We start from the raw sequence: 20289 nt of genomic DNA on the forward strand, positions 1-20289 counted from the left end.
CTAGATGTCTAGGTTTTAATTCTTAACTGATCCAGTCACAACAGGTTCATTAGAAAATATCTCAAATAAAATGTGAGTTATAACAGGCTGACTGATGTACTAACATTGTCTTGGTTTTAACACTTGAGCCACAGCCAAGCACACACACACTTACTCCAGGTTTTAAACCAAGTCTGTTAGCATTCACACATACTGACAAACAATATAACACAATACGTGCCACCAACATTAAGATCTAATTCTGGGGGAAACAGACACTTATTTAGAATGTTGCAATCTCTGATTGGTAAGCGGGGAAAGAAAAGTGATGTTTTAATTTTGAAATGACATCAACATTAACTCCTGGTTCGATCCTGTTGCAGTGTTTTGACTAAAAGAGGACTCGATACTTGTGAGGTAATTAACATTTTTTCCCTCAGCAATCTATCTCCCAAAGTCACTTCACCTGACGAACCAGCAGTGCTCTGAAAGCTTGTGCTTTCCAATAAACCTGTTGGACTATAACCTGGTGTCATGTGGCTTCTGACTTTGTCCATCCCAGTCCAACTCCGGCACCTCCACATCATCCCAAAGTGACAATTAATGAGATAGATTCGACATTCAGGCTGGTACAATTAGAACATTTAAAAGGCATCTGTATGGGTATGTGAATAGGAAGGGTATAGAGGGATATGGGCTAAGTGCTGGCAAATGGGACTAGATTAATTTAGGATATCTGGATGAGTTAGTTCCATTTGATTAGCACTGAACAGTTCCACTTTTAATATCGCAGACAAAATAATCTGAGCTGCTAGCTTGATGCATGCTGTGAATTAGTAACTAAAGGATAAAAAGTGTAAGCAACAGACTTCTGTTGCAAATTTTTGTGGCTTTCTCCTTTTGTTTCAATGCTCTAAATAGCTTTAGAATCAAAATGAGGGGAGAAAATAATGATTGTTTTAATTCCAATAGGAAGAGTTTAGTTATGGGGTATTTTGTCCATTAATAGTGCCATACAAATATCAAGTGTGTTGCATTGGTTCCTCAGAAGTTGGTATTGGGACCATGACTATTTTAAAAATTCATTAGCAGCCTGAACACAATTTCAGGAGCAGGCAGCTGGGACTAGTTTGGTTCGGGATTATGTTCAGCATGGACTGGTTGGACTGAAGAGTCTGTTTCCATGCTGTATGACTCTATGGGGAATGAGCTGCCGGAGGAAGTGGTGGAGGCTGGTACAATTACAACATTTAAAAGGCAGCTGGATGGGTATATGAATAGGAAGGGTTCGGAGGGATATGGGCCAAATGGGAGCAAATGGGACTGGGTTAATTTAGGATATCTGGTCTGTATGGACAAGTTGGACTGAAGGGTTCAGAGGGAGATGGGCCAAATGCTGACAAATGGGACTAGATTAATTTAAGCATGGACAAGTTGGACCGAGGGTTCTGTTTTCGTGTTGTACATCTCTATAAGTCTACTGAAATTAAAGATATTTAGCTTGTAAATGTTTTTCTCCCCTTCATTGTCACTCATTTCCTGATTTTTTTGTTGTTGTTCCTATCTCCTTAATTTCAAAATTACTTACTTAATTCCTTCACAAAATAAGATTCACACTTCCATAGTTTCTTGTGTGGTTTGACTGGAAAATGATCATCCCCGTGCGTTAGATGGCATGCCATTTCAGCCTGTCTAAAGGGAGGGAGTACTCAGGGAGAGGGGGCTGGCTTTGTGAATTCTCAGTGAATCCTGTCCACTGGCAGGGAGGCAGGCAGGTGACTGACTGTCAGAGGGAGGCAGCGGTAATTCTGCACGATGTGGCGTTCAGTGGAAAATGCTGCGGTGTCCTCTCTCTCCTCCAGGCTGGAGAAAGAGCAGCCTTTCTGCCCTCAGTGTGGGACAGGTACCAGGCACGCTTAAGAGAGGGCGGAGGACAGCATCCAGGCTGGAGTGAATTTGCTACCCAGACTGACAAAAAAATACACAAAGTAAGCGGGGGACAGTGATGAAAACCAGCAGAAAGTGCCGGGCGCTGCTGGCAGCCTCCTTAAACCTAGTGGCGCTGCTTTTCTCTACCACCGCCTTCATTACCACGTACTGGTGTGAGGGCACTCAGAAAGTGCCCAAGCCGAACTGCAGCAAGGAGACCAGATTCAACTGCATCAACTTGAACCGCACTAGCACCATGAACACTTCCAAACCGGACCAGGTCCACTACAGCTGGGATACCGGCGATGATCGCTTTGTCTTCCGTTATTTCCACACTGGCATATGGTACTCCTGTGAAGAGAACATCAGTGGTGTCGGTGAGTGTGTGTGCTAACCCTGACCTAACTCTTTCCCCCCACCTCCCCGGGTGGTGGAGCAATTGTGGAGAAATAGCTCCCGCCTTGCCTTGTACTGTTTCAGAAGTCAGGCTTGTTCCGGCTGAGTATTGCTGTTTGGAAATTAACGAGAGGTAACAGTTTTTGTTTTGGTGGGTGGTGGGGTGGGGAGTGGGGAATGAGTGATAGATTAGGGGCATGGACAGCGATTCTCCAAACTGCAGTTCTGGACTTGAACATCTCAGGAATGGAAACTTGGGTGAAACAGCATGAGCAGCTTTGTAACTGACTTGCTGCTTAAGTCAAAAGCACTATAAGCCCCTAACAAACTACTGGCTTTCATTTCTAGGCGACGTTTTCCAATTTTAAATTGAGTTTGCCTTCTTTACCCCCCCCCCCCCCCCAATGAATTGGTCCAACAGTTGCCTGAATTATAATTGCGCCCTGTGCTTTTGTACAGTTGCAATTTCCCTGGATGGTGAGGGTGGATTAATTGAGGAGTGGTAATGCTTAGGGCATTCCTGCTCGCAGTTTGTACAGTTGGCAGAAAGTTTATGGCACAGAGAGAAGTGAGCTAAAGATCACTCTGTCAACATGGTGGTTTGCTTGGATTTCGATCTTGAATTTACAAATTTGTTATTTTCAATCCACACTCTTGCGTTCCTCAGAAAATAAGTTCGGACAAAAATTGCTGCCTGGCACAAAATGCCAGTACTTTTCATTTATCACAAACTCCTCCACAGGCTGGAATTCTGCCAGATCTCTCGCATAGGAATTGAACAAGGGGAAATGGTTTGCCAGTTATTACAGCACTTATTAGACCACTGCTGGCCATGTTGAGCTGTGAATGAATTATTTAATTCTGTTCTGACTGGGGGGGGGGGGGGGGGCGAGGGCATAGGAAACTTTTCTTTTGAAGACGGTGGTGGATGATTAAACAACTGATGGGAAGGGGAGATTCCACAAATCTCCCCATCGGGAAAAACAGTGGGTTTGGCATGTGAGTATGGAAGATGATGTGTTTACAATCATCTTCAGTGGAGGTTTGGTCAGTAAGTTTGCAGACGACTCTGAAATTGGGGGATAATGGGATCTTGATCAGATGGGCCAAGGAGTGGCAGATGGAGTTTAATTTAGAGAAATGTGAGGTACTGCATGGCAGGACTTGTACACTTAATGGGAAGGTCCTGGGGAGTGTTGCCGAACGAAAGAGACCTTGAGGAGCAGATTCATAGCTCCTTGAAAGTGGAGTCGCAGGTAGGTAGGATAGTGAAGAAGGCATTTGGTACCTTGCCTTTATTGGTCAATGCATTGAGTATAGGAGCTGGGAGGTCATGTTGCATCTATGCAGAACATTGGTTAGGTCACTTGTGGTATACCGCATTCAACCCTGGTCTCCTTGCTATAGGAAAGGTGTTGTTAAACTTGAAAGTGTGCAGAAAAGATTTACAAGGATGTTGCTGGGGTTAGAGGGTTTGAGCCAAAGGGAGAAGCAGAATAGGCTGGAGCCTGAGGGGTAACCTTATAGAGGTTTATAAAATCATGAGGGGCATAGACAGGGTGAATAGCCAAGGTGTTTTTTTTTCCCAGAGTAGGGGAGTCCAAAACCAGAGGGTGTGGGTTTAAGGTGAAAGGGAAAAGATTTAAAAAAGGACCTACAGGGCAGCCTTTCCATGAAGAAGGTGATGCGTGTACATAATGAGCTCCAGTGGAAGTGGTGAGGGCTGGTACAATTACAACATTTAAAAGACATTTGGATGGGTACATGAATAGGAAAGGTTTAGAGGGATATGGATCAAATGTTGGCAAATAGGGCTAGATTAATTTAGGATATCTGTTCATAACGGATGAGTTGGATCAAAGGGTCTGTTTCCCTGCTGTGCAACTCTAATATTCTACACCTCTAACTCAGTCTCGCCGCTGAAATCAGTCATCACTCAATTTGATTCACTTCACATTGTATCGAGAAACGCCTGGGTGGGGAAAAGACTGCAACATGCAGTCCTGACAACATGCTAGCAGAAGCAAAGCATTGCTGTGGCTCAGAAGGTGGCCATTTGGCCCATTGTCCCTATACCACCTCATTAAATGAGCTTCATTACCCAATGCCAATCTCCTGTTTGTCCCTCAAATCCTTGCACATTACCTATATCCGAATAAGTAGTCTGTATCTTCTTAAATGTCTCAATCGAACAATTCCTTTATTTAACTTGCGTGTCAAAATTACCTGCATTTCAAACCATCCTGTTCCAGTACATCTGACTCCGATACAGACTCCGACTTGTCAAAGTAGAAAATGTCCCTGATATGCCCATCCACAAAACACAAGGCAAATTTAAATAATCATTGGCTTCTCAGTCTCCTGTCAATTATTGCAGCGATAGAAGGGTTTTCAACACAATTAGCCACTTTTGGAATACTGTGTACAATTCTGGTCTCCCTCCTGTAGAAAAGATGTTGTGAAACTTGAAAGGGTTCAGAAAAGATTTCCAAGGATGCTGCCAGGGTTGGAAGATTTGAGCTACAGGGAGAGGCTGAACAGGCTGGCACTGTTTTCCCTGGGGCGTCATTGGCTGAAGGGTGACCTTACAGAGGCTTATAAAATCATGAGGGGCATGGATAGGATAAATAGACAAAGTCTTTTCCCTGGGGTCAGGGAGTCCAGAGCTAGAGGGTATAGGCTTAGGGGAAAGGGGAAAGATATAAAAGACCAAAGGGACAATGTTTCAACACAGAAGGTGGTGCATGTATGGAACGAGCTGCCAGAGGAAGTGGGGGAGGCTAGTACAATTACAACATTTAAAAGGCATCTGGATGAGTATATGAATAAGAAGGGTTGAGAGGGATATGGGCCAAGTACTGGAAAATGGGACTAGATTAGGTTGGGATATCTTGTCAGCATGGACGAGTTTGACTGCAGAGTCTGTTTCCGTGCTGTACATCTCCATGACTCTAAGCGGCACATACTTGGACACTTGTGCTCTGTTTGGTTTCGGTAAGCCCACTTATTTCCTGATCTCAGTGGACAAAACATCTGAACTGCAGAGGTGAGGTGAGAGCAAATGTCTTTCAGGTTAAGTCAGATTTTGCCTAAATATGGCATGGAGGAGCCCTAGAAAACTGAAGTGATTTAGAATCAGGTGGTGAACCCTCTGCTCTTTGGAATCATATGTAACATGTAGGAAGAGGGTTGTGGGTGTCGGAAGTCAGTCATCTCAGCTCCCTGAATCTCTGCGGGAGTTCCTAAGGATAGTGTCCTTCAACTGCTTCATCAATGACACCCCCCCCCCCTCGCCACGCTCGTAAGATCAGAACTGGGATATTCACTAACAGTTGAACAATGTTCAGCACCATTCACAAGTCCTGAAATATTGAAGCAGTCCAGTTTAATATGAAGCCAGACCTGGGCAACTTCCTTGCTTGGTAAATGGCAAGTAATATTTGTGGCATACAAGTGCAAGGAAATGACCATCCCCAAGATGGAAAATGCTAACCACTTTCCCATGGTATTCAGTAGTATTGCCATTACCAAGTCTCCCACCATCAATGTTCTGTGGGTTACCATTGACTAGGAACTGAGCTGATAAATATAATGGCTACAATGTCAGAGACTGGAATCCTGCAGTGAAGAACTCACCTCCTGACTCCTTAAAGCCTGTCCACCATTTACAAGGCACAAATCAGAGTGTGACTTGACACTCTTCGCTCGCCTGGATACATGCACCATCCCCTGACCACCAGTCTAAACACTCACACCATATGTCATCAACACAGTTTGTGCCATCTGCAAACTGTACTGCAGAAACCCAGCAAGACTCCTTTGACAACACCTTCCAAATGCGCAACCTCTACCATCCAGAAGGGCAAACAGAGCAGATGCATGAGAAGACCACCGCATGCAAGTTCCCCTCTGAGCTACTCCCCATCCCAACTAGGAAATATACCACTGTCCCTTCAGTGTCACTTGGTCATGGTGCTGGCGTTCTTTCCTTACAATAGTATGGGTGCCCTTGCTTGATAGCAGCTCAATCAGGTAGCTCATCACCATTTTCCAAGGGGCAATTGGAGGTGGGCAATTAAATATTGATCAAGCTGACAAATGCTGGCAGATAGAATGAGGTCAGTCTAAGATAACTGGTCAGAATGGATGAGATGAACTAAACGGTTTGGTTCTGTGCTGTAAAGCTCTGTGCCTCTATGACTCTAAGCCAGCATTGACACTTACCATGAATAATAAAAATAAACATTACCCAAATGCTTATTTTAACATGGTTATCACTCCATGCAGATAATATCACACTGTCTTTCACTTTCGGATGCACAACTGAATAATACAGAAAGTGATTTGTGATTACCAAAAAAAATTATACAAGGCTTTTGTTTTGAGTTTTGTTAAGCTGGAATATAGTTATTTTTACAGTTATTTGTGATTAGAACATAATGCCCAGAGCACTTGACTTATTTTAAAAAGTCTGCTGGAAATTCATGTGGGCATTTGTCGATGCAATCTTCGTCCCTGGTTTCTGCAGAAAAGTACTCTGTTTTTCAGACATTAACCTTTGATCTTTCTCTCATGATAGCTGAAGACTAGATGTATGAACAGAGATGCATGCCAAAACCCAACAGACGTCCAAAATATTGACTCCATTGTCTGGGAAGTTGAAACCTCCGACAGACAATTCTTATGCTTTCTGGAAACCTCCTCCAAAGACTCCATCTCCAAATTTAGATTTCCACTGACCACCTCACGGCTTTCACTCACTATTCTCCTCTCCACTCCTGACCAGCCCCTAACACCCAACCTCTCCTGACTACCTTGCCTCACTCCATCTGCTCCTGACACCTGACTTCCCCCATCCCTCTGATTCTTCCAGGACTCTCTAATACGCACCTGAACCTTTGATTGACCCTATTGAACCCTGAACAGAACTCTGACCACTGACCCCTCACATACCAGCAACACCCCACCCAACCCAGTTTATCCCAGCCAATTCCCTGTCCCAACTGGACTAGCCCCTTCTCCTGACAAACTCGCCCAATCCCAAGTCAACTATTCTGCCTTCACCCATCTTCTACTCTACTCAAGCATCAGGTTAACTGAGCCACCCTGTTAATCTAAAATATTCATTGTTAAAAATCACACAACATCAGGTCATAGTCTAACAGGTACACTTGGAAACACTAGCTTTCAAAATGGGTGTTGTGTGATTTTGAACTTTGTCCACCCCAGTCCAACACTGGCACCTTCAAGTCATAAAATATTCATCTGTAGCAGGACATAGGAACTGATCCATCAACTATGGTCTACAGTGCAGCCTAAGTACTATAAGCTTCTGAAGGGAGCACCAGTAAAACATAATGGTACAAATCTATACCAGCAACATTTTACTCGCTAGCAGGTGAGTATGGACTAGTTGTGTCATTTCCATCTTAATTCTCAAAATGTGCTCCAATTGACATGAGTTGCTCTCAATTATACCAGGTACATGCACATAACAAAAACACTGTGGTTATAATGGGAAGCTTTATTTTTACAATAATAGAAGCAGAACAGCTAGAGTGGTAGCAGCAATGAATTTAGAAAATATACACGAGAGAGTTTTAATATTGACAAGGGAACAGACCACACTAGATTTAATGATAAGTATCAAATCAATCTGACAAGAAGGGAACATGTTGCAAATCTGTGCTGCAATACGATTGAAGTGATATCACAGTTTTTACAGAAAAGGCAGATTTTTAAAATGTGTTTGTTACAATTGGGCATTACTGGGTAGGTCATCATTTGTTGCCAGTCAATAATGGTCCTGGTGAAGATGCCATGTCCTTGAATCCCTGCAGTCTTCGACGTGCCAGTACAGCCACAGTGCTGTTAGGGAGGAAGTTCCGAGGATTTTGAGTCTGTGACAGAGAAGGGATGCCAACATAGTTCCTAGTCAGGATAGCATGTGCCTTGGAGGAGGACTAGTGATTGGTGGCAAAAAACAAAGAACAAAGAACCCTCTTGCATAGGAACAGACCCTTCGGCCCTCTAAGCCTGTGCCAATCCAGATCCTCTATCTAAACCTGTTGCCTATTTTCTAAAGATCTGTATCTCTCTGCTCCCTGCTCATTCATGTATATGTTTAGATACATCTTAACTGATGCTATCGTACCTGCCTCTACCACCTCTGCTGGCAATGCATTCCAGGCACCCGCCACTCTCTGCGTAAAGAACTTTGCACATATATTTCCCCTTTCACTTTGAACTCGTGACCCCTAGTAATTGAGTCCTCCACTCTGGGAAAAAGTTTCTTGCTATCCACCTTGTCTATACCTCTCATGATTTTGTAGGCCTCAATCAGGTCCCCACTCCATCTCCTCCTTTCCAATGAAAATAATCCTAATCTACTCAATCTCTCCCCCTAGCTTGCGTCCTCTGTAGCAAGAAACATCCTCATGAACCTCTCCTGCACTCTCTCAAGCATCTATGTCCTTTTGATAATGTGGTGACCAGAACTATACGCAGTATTCCAAATGTGGCCTAACCAAAGTCCTATACAACTGTAACATGACCTGCCAACTCTTGGACTCAATACCCCATCCAATGAAAAAAACAATGCTGTATGCCTTCTTGACCACTCTACTGACCTGCATTGCCACCTTCAGGGTACAATGGACCTGAATACCAAGATCTCTCTTGTACATTAATTTTCCACAAGGTTTTTCCATTTTTCATATAGTTCGCTCTTGAATTGGATCTTCCAAATTGCATCACCTCGCATTTGCCCGGATTGAACTCCATCTGCCATTTCTCTGCTATTCTCTCCAATCTATCTATATTCTGCTGTATTCTCTGACAGTCCCCTTCATTGTCTGCTACTCCACCAATTTTGGTGTCATCTGCAAACTTGCTAATGAGGCAACCTACACCTTCCTCCAAATTATTTATGTATATCACAACAACAGTGGTGCTAGCATGGATCTCTGTGGGACACCACTGGTCACAGGTCTCCATTTTGAGAAGCTCCCTTCCACTACTACTCTCTGTCTCCTGTTGCCCAGTCAGTTCTCTATCCATCTAGCTAGCACAGCCTGGACCCCATGTGGCTTCACCTTCTTCACCAGCCTACCATGGGAAACCTTGCCAAATGGATTACTAAAGTCCATGTATATGACATCTACAGCCCTTTCCACATCAATCAACTTTGTCACCTCTTCAAAGAATGCTACTAGGTTTGTAAGACATGCCCTTCCCTGCACTAAACTATGCTGCTTATCACTGATAAATCCAATTTTCTTCCAAATAGATATATATCCTATCCCTTAGTATCTTTTCCAGTAGCTTCCCTAACCTCAACACCCATCATGTCCCTCTCCTTGTGAATACCAATGCTGAATACTCATTAAGAATCTCGCCCATTTTCTCTGACTCCACGCATATCTTTCCTCCTTTGTCCTTAAGTGGGCCAACTCTTTCTCTAGTTACCCTCTTGCTCCTTGTATGTGAATAAAAGGTTTGAGAATTATCCCTGCTCACTAAGGATATCTCAGTACCCCTTCTGGCCCTATTAATTCCACATTTTGGATTGGTCCTGCATTCCTGATATTCTTCCAATGCTTCGTCTGTGTTCAGTCACCTAGACCTTTAGTACGCATCCTTTTTCCTCTTAGCTGGTCTCACAATTTCACCTGTCATTGATGGTTCCCTAATCTTCCCATTTCTATCCCTCATTTTCACAGGAACATATCACTCCTGAACTCTAATCAACTTCTCTTTAAAAGCCTCCCACATATCGAATGTGGATTTCCTTTTAAACAGCTGCTCCCAATCTATATTCTCCAGCTCCTGCTGAATTTTGATATAGTTGGCCTTCCCCCAGTTTATCCCTCTTCGTTTAGGACCACTCTCGTCTTTGTCCATGAGTATTCTAAAACTTATGGAATTGTGATCACTATTCCTAAAGTAATCACCTACTGAAACTTCAACCACCTGGCCGGATTCATTTCCCAACACCAGGTCCAGTATGACCCCTTCCTGAGTTGGACTATTTACATACTGCTCGAAAAATCCTCCTGGATGTTCCTTACAAATTCTGCTTCATCTAGATCTCTAACACTAAGCAAATCCCAGTCAATGTTGGGAAAATTAAAATCTCCTATCACCACCACGCTGTTGCTCCTACATGTTTCCATAATCTGTTTACATATTTGTACCTTTATCTCATGCTCGCTGTTGGGAGGCCTGTAGTACAGCCCCAACATTGTTACCACACCCTTCCTATTTCTGAGTTCTGCCCATATTGCCTCACTGTTCGAGTCCTCCATAGTGCCCTCCTTCAGCACAGCTGTGATATCCTCTCTGATCAGTAATGCAACTCCTCCACCCATTTTACTTCCCTCTCTATCCCACCTGAAGGATCTATATCCTGGGATATTTAGTTGCCAACCATGCCCTTCCTTCAACCAAGTCTCAGTAATAGCAGTACCATCATACTCCCAGGTACTAATCCAAGCCCTAAGTTAATCTGCTTTATCTACTACACTTCTTGCATTAAGACAAATGCACCTCAGACCACCTGTCCCTTTGCTTTCATCATCTGCTCCCTACCTCTTCCTCCCTTAGTCATGCTAACGCCATGATCTAGTTTTAGTTACTACCTCCTTACTGTCCACTAACCTCCTCATTTGGTTCCCATCCCCCTGGCACATTAGTTTAAATCTTTCCCAACAGCGTTAACAAAAGTACCCTCAAGGACATTGGTTCCAGTCTGGCCCAGGTGTACTCCATTCAATTTGTAATAGTCCCACCTCCCCCAGAACCGGTCCCAATGTCCCAAAAATCTGAACCCCTTCCTCCTGCACCATCTCTCAGACCACGCATTCATCCTGCCTATTCTTTCATTTCTACTCTGACTAGCACGTGGTGCTGGTAGCAATCCTGAGGTTACCATCTTTGAGGTCCTGCTTTTTAATTTGTTTCCTCGCTCCCTGAATTCTGCTTGTAGGACCTCATCCCACTTTTTTACCTATATCTTGGGTGCCACCATGCACCAGGACAGCTGGATGTTCACTCTCCCCCTTGAGAATTTTCTGCAGTCGATCCGAGACATCCCTGACCCGTGCACCTGGGAGATAACGTACCATTTGGGAGTTTTCCATACATCTGGCACTTCCATACATCTGCTCCCCAAGTTTTTATGATTGGTAGAGGTCAGGCATTTGAGAGGCATGATTAAAGGAATCTAAGTGAATTGCTTCAGTATGTCTTATAGTTGGTACACACTACAGCCACTGTGCCTTGGTATTGGATGGAGTGAATGTTCATGTTAGTGGATGGATGCTAATCAAACAGGTTATTTTGCTCTGAATGGTGTTGGGTTTCTTGAGTGTTCTTGGTGCCACATTCATTCCTGATGAAGGGCTTATATCTAAAACATTGATTCTCCTGCTCCTCTGATGTTGCCTGACCTGCTGTGCTTTTCCAACACCACACTCTTGACTCTGATCTCCAGCATCTGCAGTCCTCACTTTTGCCAAGCTCATCCAGACAAGTGAGCACTATTCCGACAGGATGCTGATCTGTGTCTCATAGATAACAGACAGACATTGGGAGACAGAAGGTGAGCTACTCCACATAGAATTCCTAGTTTCTGGCCTGCTCTGGAAGCTGCTATTGTATTTCTATGGCTGGTCCAGATTGGTTTCTGGTCAATGGTAGCTCCCAGGATGGTGATTGTCAGTGATTCAGCAATGGTAAGTTGACCTACTTAGATTCTCTCTTGTTAGAGCTGATCAACGTCTGACACTTGTGTGCCTCAAATGTTACTTGCCATTCATTAGTCAAAGCCTGAATATTGCCTAGGCCTTATTGTATGTGTTTAAAAATCACACAGCACCAGGTTATAGTCCAACAGGTTTATTTGGAAATACAAACTTTCTGAGCACTGTTCCTGATGAAGGAGCAGCGCTCCAAAAGCTTGTAATTTAAAATAAACCTGCTGGAAGTATGACCTTGTGTTGTGTGATTTTTAACTTTGTCCATCCCAGTTCCATACCGGCACGTCCACATCACTGCTGTACAGTACAAGAGCACAAGCTACTTCAGTTGCTGAGGAGCTATTAACAGCACTTAGCATTCTGCAATAATCAATGAATATTTCCACTTCGGATCTGATATTGATGGTACAATGGAGTTAAGGGGAGTCTTCCTTGATGTCAAGAGCTCTCACTGACACCTCTGGAGTCTGGCTCTTTTCTCCGTGTATGGACCAAGGCTGTAATGAGATCAGGAATGGAGTGGCCATGGGAGAAGCCAAACTGACTGTCTCTGAGCAGCTTGTTCCAGCAGCGTGCATGTGCTGCTTGATAGAACTGTTGAATACACCCTTCGTCACCATGCTGATGATTGAGAGTAGCTGATTGGCTCGCAGTTACCCAAACTGCATTTGCCTGATTATTGTGTGTGTGGACATACTTCCACATCGTCAGACAGGTGCAAGTGTTGTAGCTGGAACAGCTTGGTTAGGGGCACAGCTAATTCTCATAGAAACCCTAGAGTATGGAAGCAGGCCATTCGGCCCTTTGAGTCTCCACCAATCCTCTGAAGATCATCCCACCCAGGAATGGAGAAAATTAAGGACTTAATATAGGCCAAATTGCAGAAGCTGAACACACAAGCTCCCAAATGAAAAACATGAGGATGGCCCTGATGTATTAAATACCATCATGCGAAGCTCACCAGATTCTGCAATTGTCCCATTAATTTGGAATACAGTGAAAATCACCTCTCTCCCTTATCTAAGAAAGGAAGGCAGGAGAAATTAGATAACATTTGCCACAATTTTTGTCTACTTTTTTTCAGAGAGGATTTGAATGCATTAGAAATAGTTGAGACTCACTCAATTGATATTAGGTAGGGGGAGCGGCAGGAGGAGGTTACCTTAGGGTGAATGGTTTGACAGTTCGGGCCTGTATCCATTGCAGTTAGAAGACTAAGAGGCAATCCTATCAAGATTCAAACTAGAGAACTCAGTTAATGGATGAAGGTTTTCCCTCATTAGGGCAGAGATTATTGAATCATAGAATCATACAGTACAGAAGAGGCCCTTCAGCCTATCAAGTCTGTACTAGTCCCATTTTCCTACACTAGGCCTTGAATGTGATAACACTTTATTTGCTCGTCCACGTACCTTTTGAAGGCTGTGAGGTTTCCTGTTGTAACTACCCTCCCAGGCAGTGCAATCCACATCCCCACTGCCCTGTGGGTGAAAACGTTTCTCCCCAAATTTCCTCTCCACCTCCTGCCTTTCACTTGAAAATTATGTCCCCGTGGTATCGACCCTTCAACTGAGGGAAACAGCGGCTTTCTATTCAGAAACAAAAACAGAAATTGTGGGAAAAGCTCAGCAGGTCTGGCAGCATCCATGATGTGGAGGAGCCAGTGTTGGACTGGGGTTGACAAAGTTAAAAATCACACAACACCAAATTATAGTCCAACAGGTTTATTTGGAAGCACTAGCTTTCGGAGCGCTGCTCCTTCACCAGGTGGTTGTTGAGCAGGATTATAAGACACAGAACTCGGGTCATCTCACCCGAAACTTTAACTCTGACTTCTCTTCACAGATGCTGTCAGACTTGCTGAGCTTCTCTAGCAATTTCTGCTTTTGTTTCTGATTTACAGCATCAGCAGCCCTTTCAGTTTATATTTGCTTTTCTAGCACGGTGGCACAGTGGTTAGCACTGCTGCCTCACAGCGCCAGAGACCCGGGTTCAATTCCCGCCTCAGGCGACTGACTGTGTGGAGTTTGCACGTTCTCCCCGTGTCTGCGTGGGTTTCCTCCGGGTGCTCCGGTTTCCTCCCACAGTCCAAAAAGATGTGCAGGTCAGGTGAATTGGCCATGCTAAATTGCCCGTAGTGTTAGGTAAGGGGTAAACGTAAGGGTATGGGTGGGTTGCGCTTCGGCGGGGCGGTGTGGACTTGTTGGGCCGAAGGGCCTGTTTCCACACTGTAAGTAATCTAATCTAATTCATCCTGTCCTCGCCCCTCATAATCTTATACACCTCTGTCAGGTCCCCTCCTCAACCTTCAAATTAATTAATCCAAGTTCATGCAGCCTCCCATCCTAGTTGAAGTGCTCCTTCCCAAGCGCCATTAGATTAGATTAGATTAGATTCCCTACAGTGTGGAAACAGGCCCTTCGGCCCAACAAGTCCACACTGACCCTCTGAAGAGTAACCCACCCAGACCCATTTCCCTCTGACTGATGCACCTAACACTATGGGCAATTTAGCATGGTCAATTCACCTAACTTGCACATCTTTGGGCTGTGGGAGGAAACCGGAGCACCCGGAGGAAACCCATGCAGACATGGGGAGAATGTGCAAACTCCACACAGACAGTCGCCCGAGGCTAGAAGCGACCCTGGGACCCTTGTGCTGTGAGGCAGCAGTGCTAACCACTGAGCCACCGTGCTGCCAAATTAGGAGAGTTTTCCTTTTTCTCTCAGAGTATAGTGAGTCTTGGGAACTCTCTTCCCCACAGTAGGGGCGCGATTCTTGGCAGATTCTTGACCATCAAGGGATTTAAAGTTTATTGGGGTAGGTGAGAATGCGATACTAAGGATATAATTAGACCTGCCATTATCTTATTGAAAGGTCAATCAGGATAGAGGGGCCAGATGGCATGCTTCATACTCTTAATTCAGATGTAGATATGATACAATGGAGTCTTATTCAAAGGAGACTGACCATAGTGACTGTACAGTACCCAATTGTTCTGTGACAGGAAGGAAATGGCAGTGGCAGCTGGAGTTTTGATAGGGTTGCTGTGGGTGTTCCTAACGTGCTCCCTTGCACTGTAATTTTCCATAAACAACCTGAAAACAGGTGTAGGGAGCAGCGCTACATAGTTTGCAGATGATAGAAAAGCTGAGAAAGTGGCAGATTCTAATGAAGATAGGTTTCAGGGTGACATAGACATGAATGCAAAATGGGCAGAAACATGACAGATGGAGCTCGATGTGGAGAAGTGTTAATTTTATGTTGTGAGGACGAATATAGAAAGACAGTCTGCTATAAATGGCAAGATTTTGAGAGGTGTAGATGAGCTGAGACCTTGGTGCCCACGTACACAGATCATTCGATGTGGAATAATGGTTAGCACTGCTGCCTCACAGTGCCAGGGACCCAAGTTTGATTCCAGCCTCAGATGACTGTGTGGAGTTTGCATGTTCTCCCTTTGGCACCTCCAGGTGCTCCAGTTTCCTCCCACCCGTACAAAGTTGTGTAGGTTAGGTGGATTGGCCATAGTAAATTGCTGCATAGTATCCAGGAACGAGCAAGTTAGCTGGATTAGCCACGGGAAATGCAAGGTTACAAGGATAGTATGGGGATGCTCTTTGGTGGGTTGGTGTGGACTCGGTGGGCTGAATGGCATGTTTTCACACTGTAAGGATTCTATGATTAAAGGTGGTCAAGCAAGTTAATGAAGCGATTACCAAAACATACATTTAGCTTGGCTTTATAGGTAAAGGAAATGAATATCAAAACAAATAAACTAGGCCATAACTTTATAAATCACTGGTTAGGCCTCAGCTGGAATATGGTAGGCAAATGCCAGACACCACACTTCAGAGATGACATAAAGGATAGAAAAAGAGAGTTATTCAGGATGTTACCAGGAATAAGGAGAAGTTGGCAAAGTGAACACTATTCATCTTGGAGCAGTACAGATTGAGAATGACATAGTAGAGATGGTGAAAAGATTTGATTACATTGAGAGAGAAAATTTATTCCCTCTGGTGAGTCACGAGGTTACAGATGCAGAGTAATTGAGAGAATATTCAGAAGGAAAATGAAAAGAAATGTTTTCGCTCAATCATTTATTGGAGTTGGGAGTGCCCGGCCTGAAAAGGTGCTGGAAATTTATTCCAGAAATCACTTCAAAAGTGATAGAAAGGTCCTTGAGGATGACAAGCTCACAGAGATGCAGGTGAGATGTAGGCCGAGGCACAGGCTACTCTTTTCAAGAACTAGAATGGACACAAGAAGGTCAAAGTTCAGAATTGAAAAGCACAACGTTCAAATTATGGGTAGGGCACTTAACAGTGAGATCTGGAAGCACTGCACGAGTTATAGAGTCATAGACGGCTACAGCATTGAACAGGCTCTTTGGTCCAACTTGCTCATGTCCCCCAGTTTTCAGAATTAAGCTAGGCCCATCTGTCTGCATTTGGTCCATAGCCCTTCATACGTACCCCATCCATTTACCTGTCTAAAGGTTTCTTAAATGACAAAATTGTACACGCTTCCACTACTACCTCTGGCAGCCTATCCCAGACACTCACTACCCTCTGTGTGAAAAAAGTTGCTCCTCCAGATCCTTTTGTATCTCCCCCCTCTCACCTTAAACCTCTAGTTTTAGACTACCCTACTGTGGGGAAAAACAGTTGGCTTATCTATGCATCTCATGATTTTATTAACCTCTATAAGGTCACCCCCTCAGTCTCCTACACTGCAGGGAAAGAAGGCCCAACCTATCCAGCCTTTCCTTATAACACAAACCTTCCAGTTCAGGTCGCATCCTAGTAAAATTATGGACATATGGATATTATTTCTCTGAAAAACAGGATCTTTTGATGTGTTTATGACTGAGATCTTTAGTATGTTAATGGCTTAGGGAAGCAGAATTTGGTAAAAGCAACCATGATTGAACTAAATGGTAGAAGACATTTGAGAGATTGAATGGACAATTACTATCCCTACTCTCTAAGTCTATGATATTGGGTCTTTAAACTTCCATAATATGAATTCTGAAGTCATGACAAATTGTATCTCATTTCCCCAGGTTGTTAAAATGGCTATACCCCTATAAACAGATGGGACAAGACAACACAATCACACTAACAAATGTGTGTAATAAAGTATCTTAAGACATTTCATAGGAGTGTTATCAAATGAAGTACAACACTAGGTTACACAAGACTGATGAACCCATGAATGTTTAGAAATCTCTTCAAACAGTAAAGAAAGGTGGAAACGGATTAAGGAGAATGTTCCAGAACTTGAGGCGTAGGCAGCTGGAGGTATAGCCACCAAAAGCAGTGTGATTAAAATCAGAGAAACCAGAATAGATGGGGCTTAGACATTTCAAGGGGTTGTGAAACTAGAGGAGATTGCAGAAATAGAGAGAGAGAGATCAAATCAAGGAGAGGTTTGGAAATAAAGGTCAGAATTTTACTTTGTTCACATAGTTTAGTGGAGTGAGACTTTGTGTGCACTGGGACTCATGTCAGAGAATCATAGAATCATACAGCACAGAAACAGACCCTTTGGTCCAACTAGTCCATGCCTAACATAATCCCAAACTAATCTAGTGCCCCTGTCTGCTCCTGGCCCTCCAAGCCTTTCCAATTCATGTATCCATCTTTTAAACATTGGAATTGTACCCACATCCACCACTTCCTCAGGAAGTTCATTCCACATGCGAACCACCCTCTGAGTAAAATGTTGGCTTCTTATGTTTGTTTTAACTCTCTCTCCTCTCGCCTTAAAAATGTGCTGTCTAGTCTTGAAATCCTCAGCCTAAGAAAAATACATCAATTCTATCTATACCTCTCATTATTTTATGAACTTCTGTCAGGTCACCTGTCAACCTCCTGCACTCCCATAAAAAAAGTCCCAGCTGATCCGGCTTCTCCTTATAACTCAAACCTTCCATATCCAGCAACATCTTGGTAAATCTCTTATAGAACATAGAACATAGAAAAATACAGCGCAGTACAGGCCCTTTGGCCCTCGTTGTTGCGCCGATCCAAGCCCGCCTAACCTACACTAGCCCACTATCCTCCATATGCCTATCCAATGCCCGTTTAAATGCCCATAAAGAGGGAGAGTCCACCACTGCTACTGGCAGGGCATTCCATGAACTCACGACTCGCTGAGTAAAGAATCTACCCCTAACATCTGTCCTATACCTACCACCCCTTAATTTAAAGCTATGCCCCCTCGTAATAGCTGACTCCATACGTGGAAAAAGGTTCTCATGGTCAACCCTATCTAAACCCCTAATCATCTTGTACACCTCTATCAAGTCACCCCTAAACCTTCTTTTCTCCAATGAAAACAGCCCCAAGTGCCTCAGCCTTTCCTCATACGATCTTCCTACCATACCAGGCAACATCCTGGTAAACCTCCTCTGCACCCGTTCCAGTGCCTCCACATCCTTCCTATAGTATGGCGATCAAAACTGCACACAATACTCCAGATGCGGCTGCACCAGAGTCTTTTCCAACTGCAACATGAACCCTTTCCAGCTTGCTAATATCCTTCCTGTAACAGGTCGACCAGACCTGGACTCAGTGTTCCAGAAGAGGCCTCACCAACTTCCTGTACGACTGCGACATGACTTCCCAACTCCTGATAACAGAATGTGGAATGACTTCAATTTTAATAAAGGTTGAATATGGGAGAGTACACAGAGGAATATTGGAAAAGTCAAGCCCAGAGGTAACAAAGGCATGATTATGATCTCCAGAGAGGCTGGGACAGGGGCTGAAGTAATAGAGCATCTATCTTATTGACAGGCTCTGGGACAGAAATCTCAGTTCTAAGGAGGCGGTCACTGGACCTGAGACATTAACTCTGATTTCTCTCTGCAGATGCTGCCAGACCCGCTGAGCTTTTCCAGCAATCTTTTTCTTCTTTTGCAGAATTCATGGGCCCCGGTTCTGCTCCTGACCTGAGTCTGTTGCCCCAACCTAGGCATGAGCTTCAGTCTCAAGCAAAGCAAAGCACCTCACCCCTCCCCTGAATAAGGCAACCCCTGACCCCTGACCTCTAAGCCTGGTACAGCAGGCCCCCTGAAGCCTCAGACCCCAGTTAATGCACCCAGACATACTCCTACCCTCCCCTGTCCTGGGTCCTGTTGGTTGATCGTTCATCCCAGCTAGGTTTCAGCTCAAGCTGTAAAAGGATGAAGTTGGTCACTGAGGAACAGAATTGCGAGGCCAGATTTTAAGACAATGTTTTCAATCTTCCCAGTATTAATGGGATAACATTTCTGCACATCACGTACTGACTATTAGATCCACAGCCTGATTATCTAGTGACAGTGGAGAAGTCAAGTGTATGAAAACTGACACTAGACCTTAGGATGATGTTACCAAGGGGTAGCATGGAAGTTAGACATAGGAAAAAGTCAAGTGTTCTGGGATAAAGAGGTGGGAGCAGGAAATGAAACCATTGCATGTGAATCAACAGCTCAGAATGGAACCAGAAGAGTGCAGTGCCACCCATCTGAAAGTGTGGAGAGGGGCTGGAGGAGGACAGGAAGGTCAACCCTATCGAAAGCTGAAGGCAGGACAAGGGGGGAATGTTCACTTTCATCACAGATCTATTGGGAACATTTATTACTTTGACAAGACATCTTTCGCACTGAGGGGGACAGAAACCTGATTGAAGAGATTCAAAAATTTACATTCACACAATCCATGACAGATAAACAGAAAATCAGTTCCGAAGAAGAATCATTGGACTTGAAGCATTAATTTTGATTCTCTCTCTCTCTCTCTCTCTCTCTCTCTCTTTCTCTCAAGTAGTTAGGGTCTGGAAAGCACCGCCTGGAAATGTGATGGAGGTGGGTGCAATTGAGGCATTCAAGAGGGGTATTGGATGGTTTGTCTTAAATTATAATCCTCTGCAGGGATATAAGGAAAAAGTAGGAGATTGGGACTGGGTTATAGAGCCCGCTGCTTAAATCGAACTCGTTAAAAATCACACAACATCAGATTATAGTCCAACAAGTTTATTTGAAAGTACAAGCTTTCGGAGCACTTTGTAGCTATCGGAGTGCTCCGAAAGCTTGTACTTTCACATAAACTTGTTGGACTATAACCTGGTGTCATGTGATTTTTTTTCTTCAGAGCATATGTGTCCCACCACTCCAGTCCAACACCAGCACCTCCACATCATGTATAGAGCTAAAGCAGATACAACGGATTGAATG

At 44.0% G+C, this 20289-nt stretch overlaps 1 protein-coding gene across 2 annotated transcripts in view; it reads left to right on the forward strand.

The window, feature by feature from the left end:
- The first annotated feature begins 1814 nt into the window (after positions 1–1814).
- gsg1l (gsg1-like) overlaps positions 1815–20289 on the forward strand; it is a 285918-nt gene continuing 267443 nt past the window's right edge. For both annotated transcript variants that reach the window (XM_087997996.1, XM_087997995.1), the window contains exon 1: positions 1815–2285. In XM_087997996.1, the coding sequence (XP_087854122.1) occupies positions 1985–2285 (301 nt within the window). In that variant the 5' untranslated portion in view covers positions 1815–1984. The remainder of the gene's footprint in view (positions 2286–20289) is intronic.

This window comes from Chiloscyllium plagiosum, unplaced genomic scaffold, assembly GCF_037043375.1.
Source record: "Chiloscyllium plagiosum isolate Xiang-an unplaced genomic scaffold, Cpla_swu_hap1 HiC_scaffold_20, whole genome shotgun sequence".
Classification (NCBI taxonomy): Eukaryota; Metazoa; Chordata; class Chondrichthyes; order Orectolobiformes; family Hemiscylliidae; genus Chiloscyllium; species Chiloscyllium plagiosum.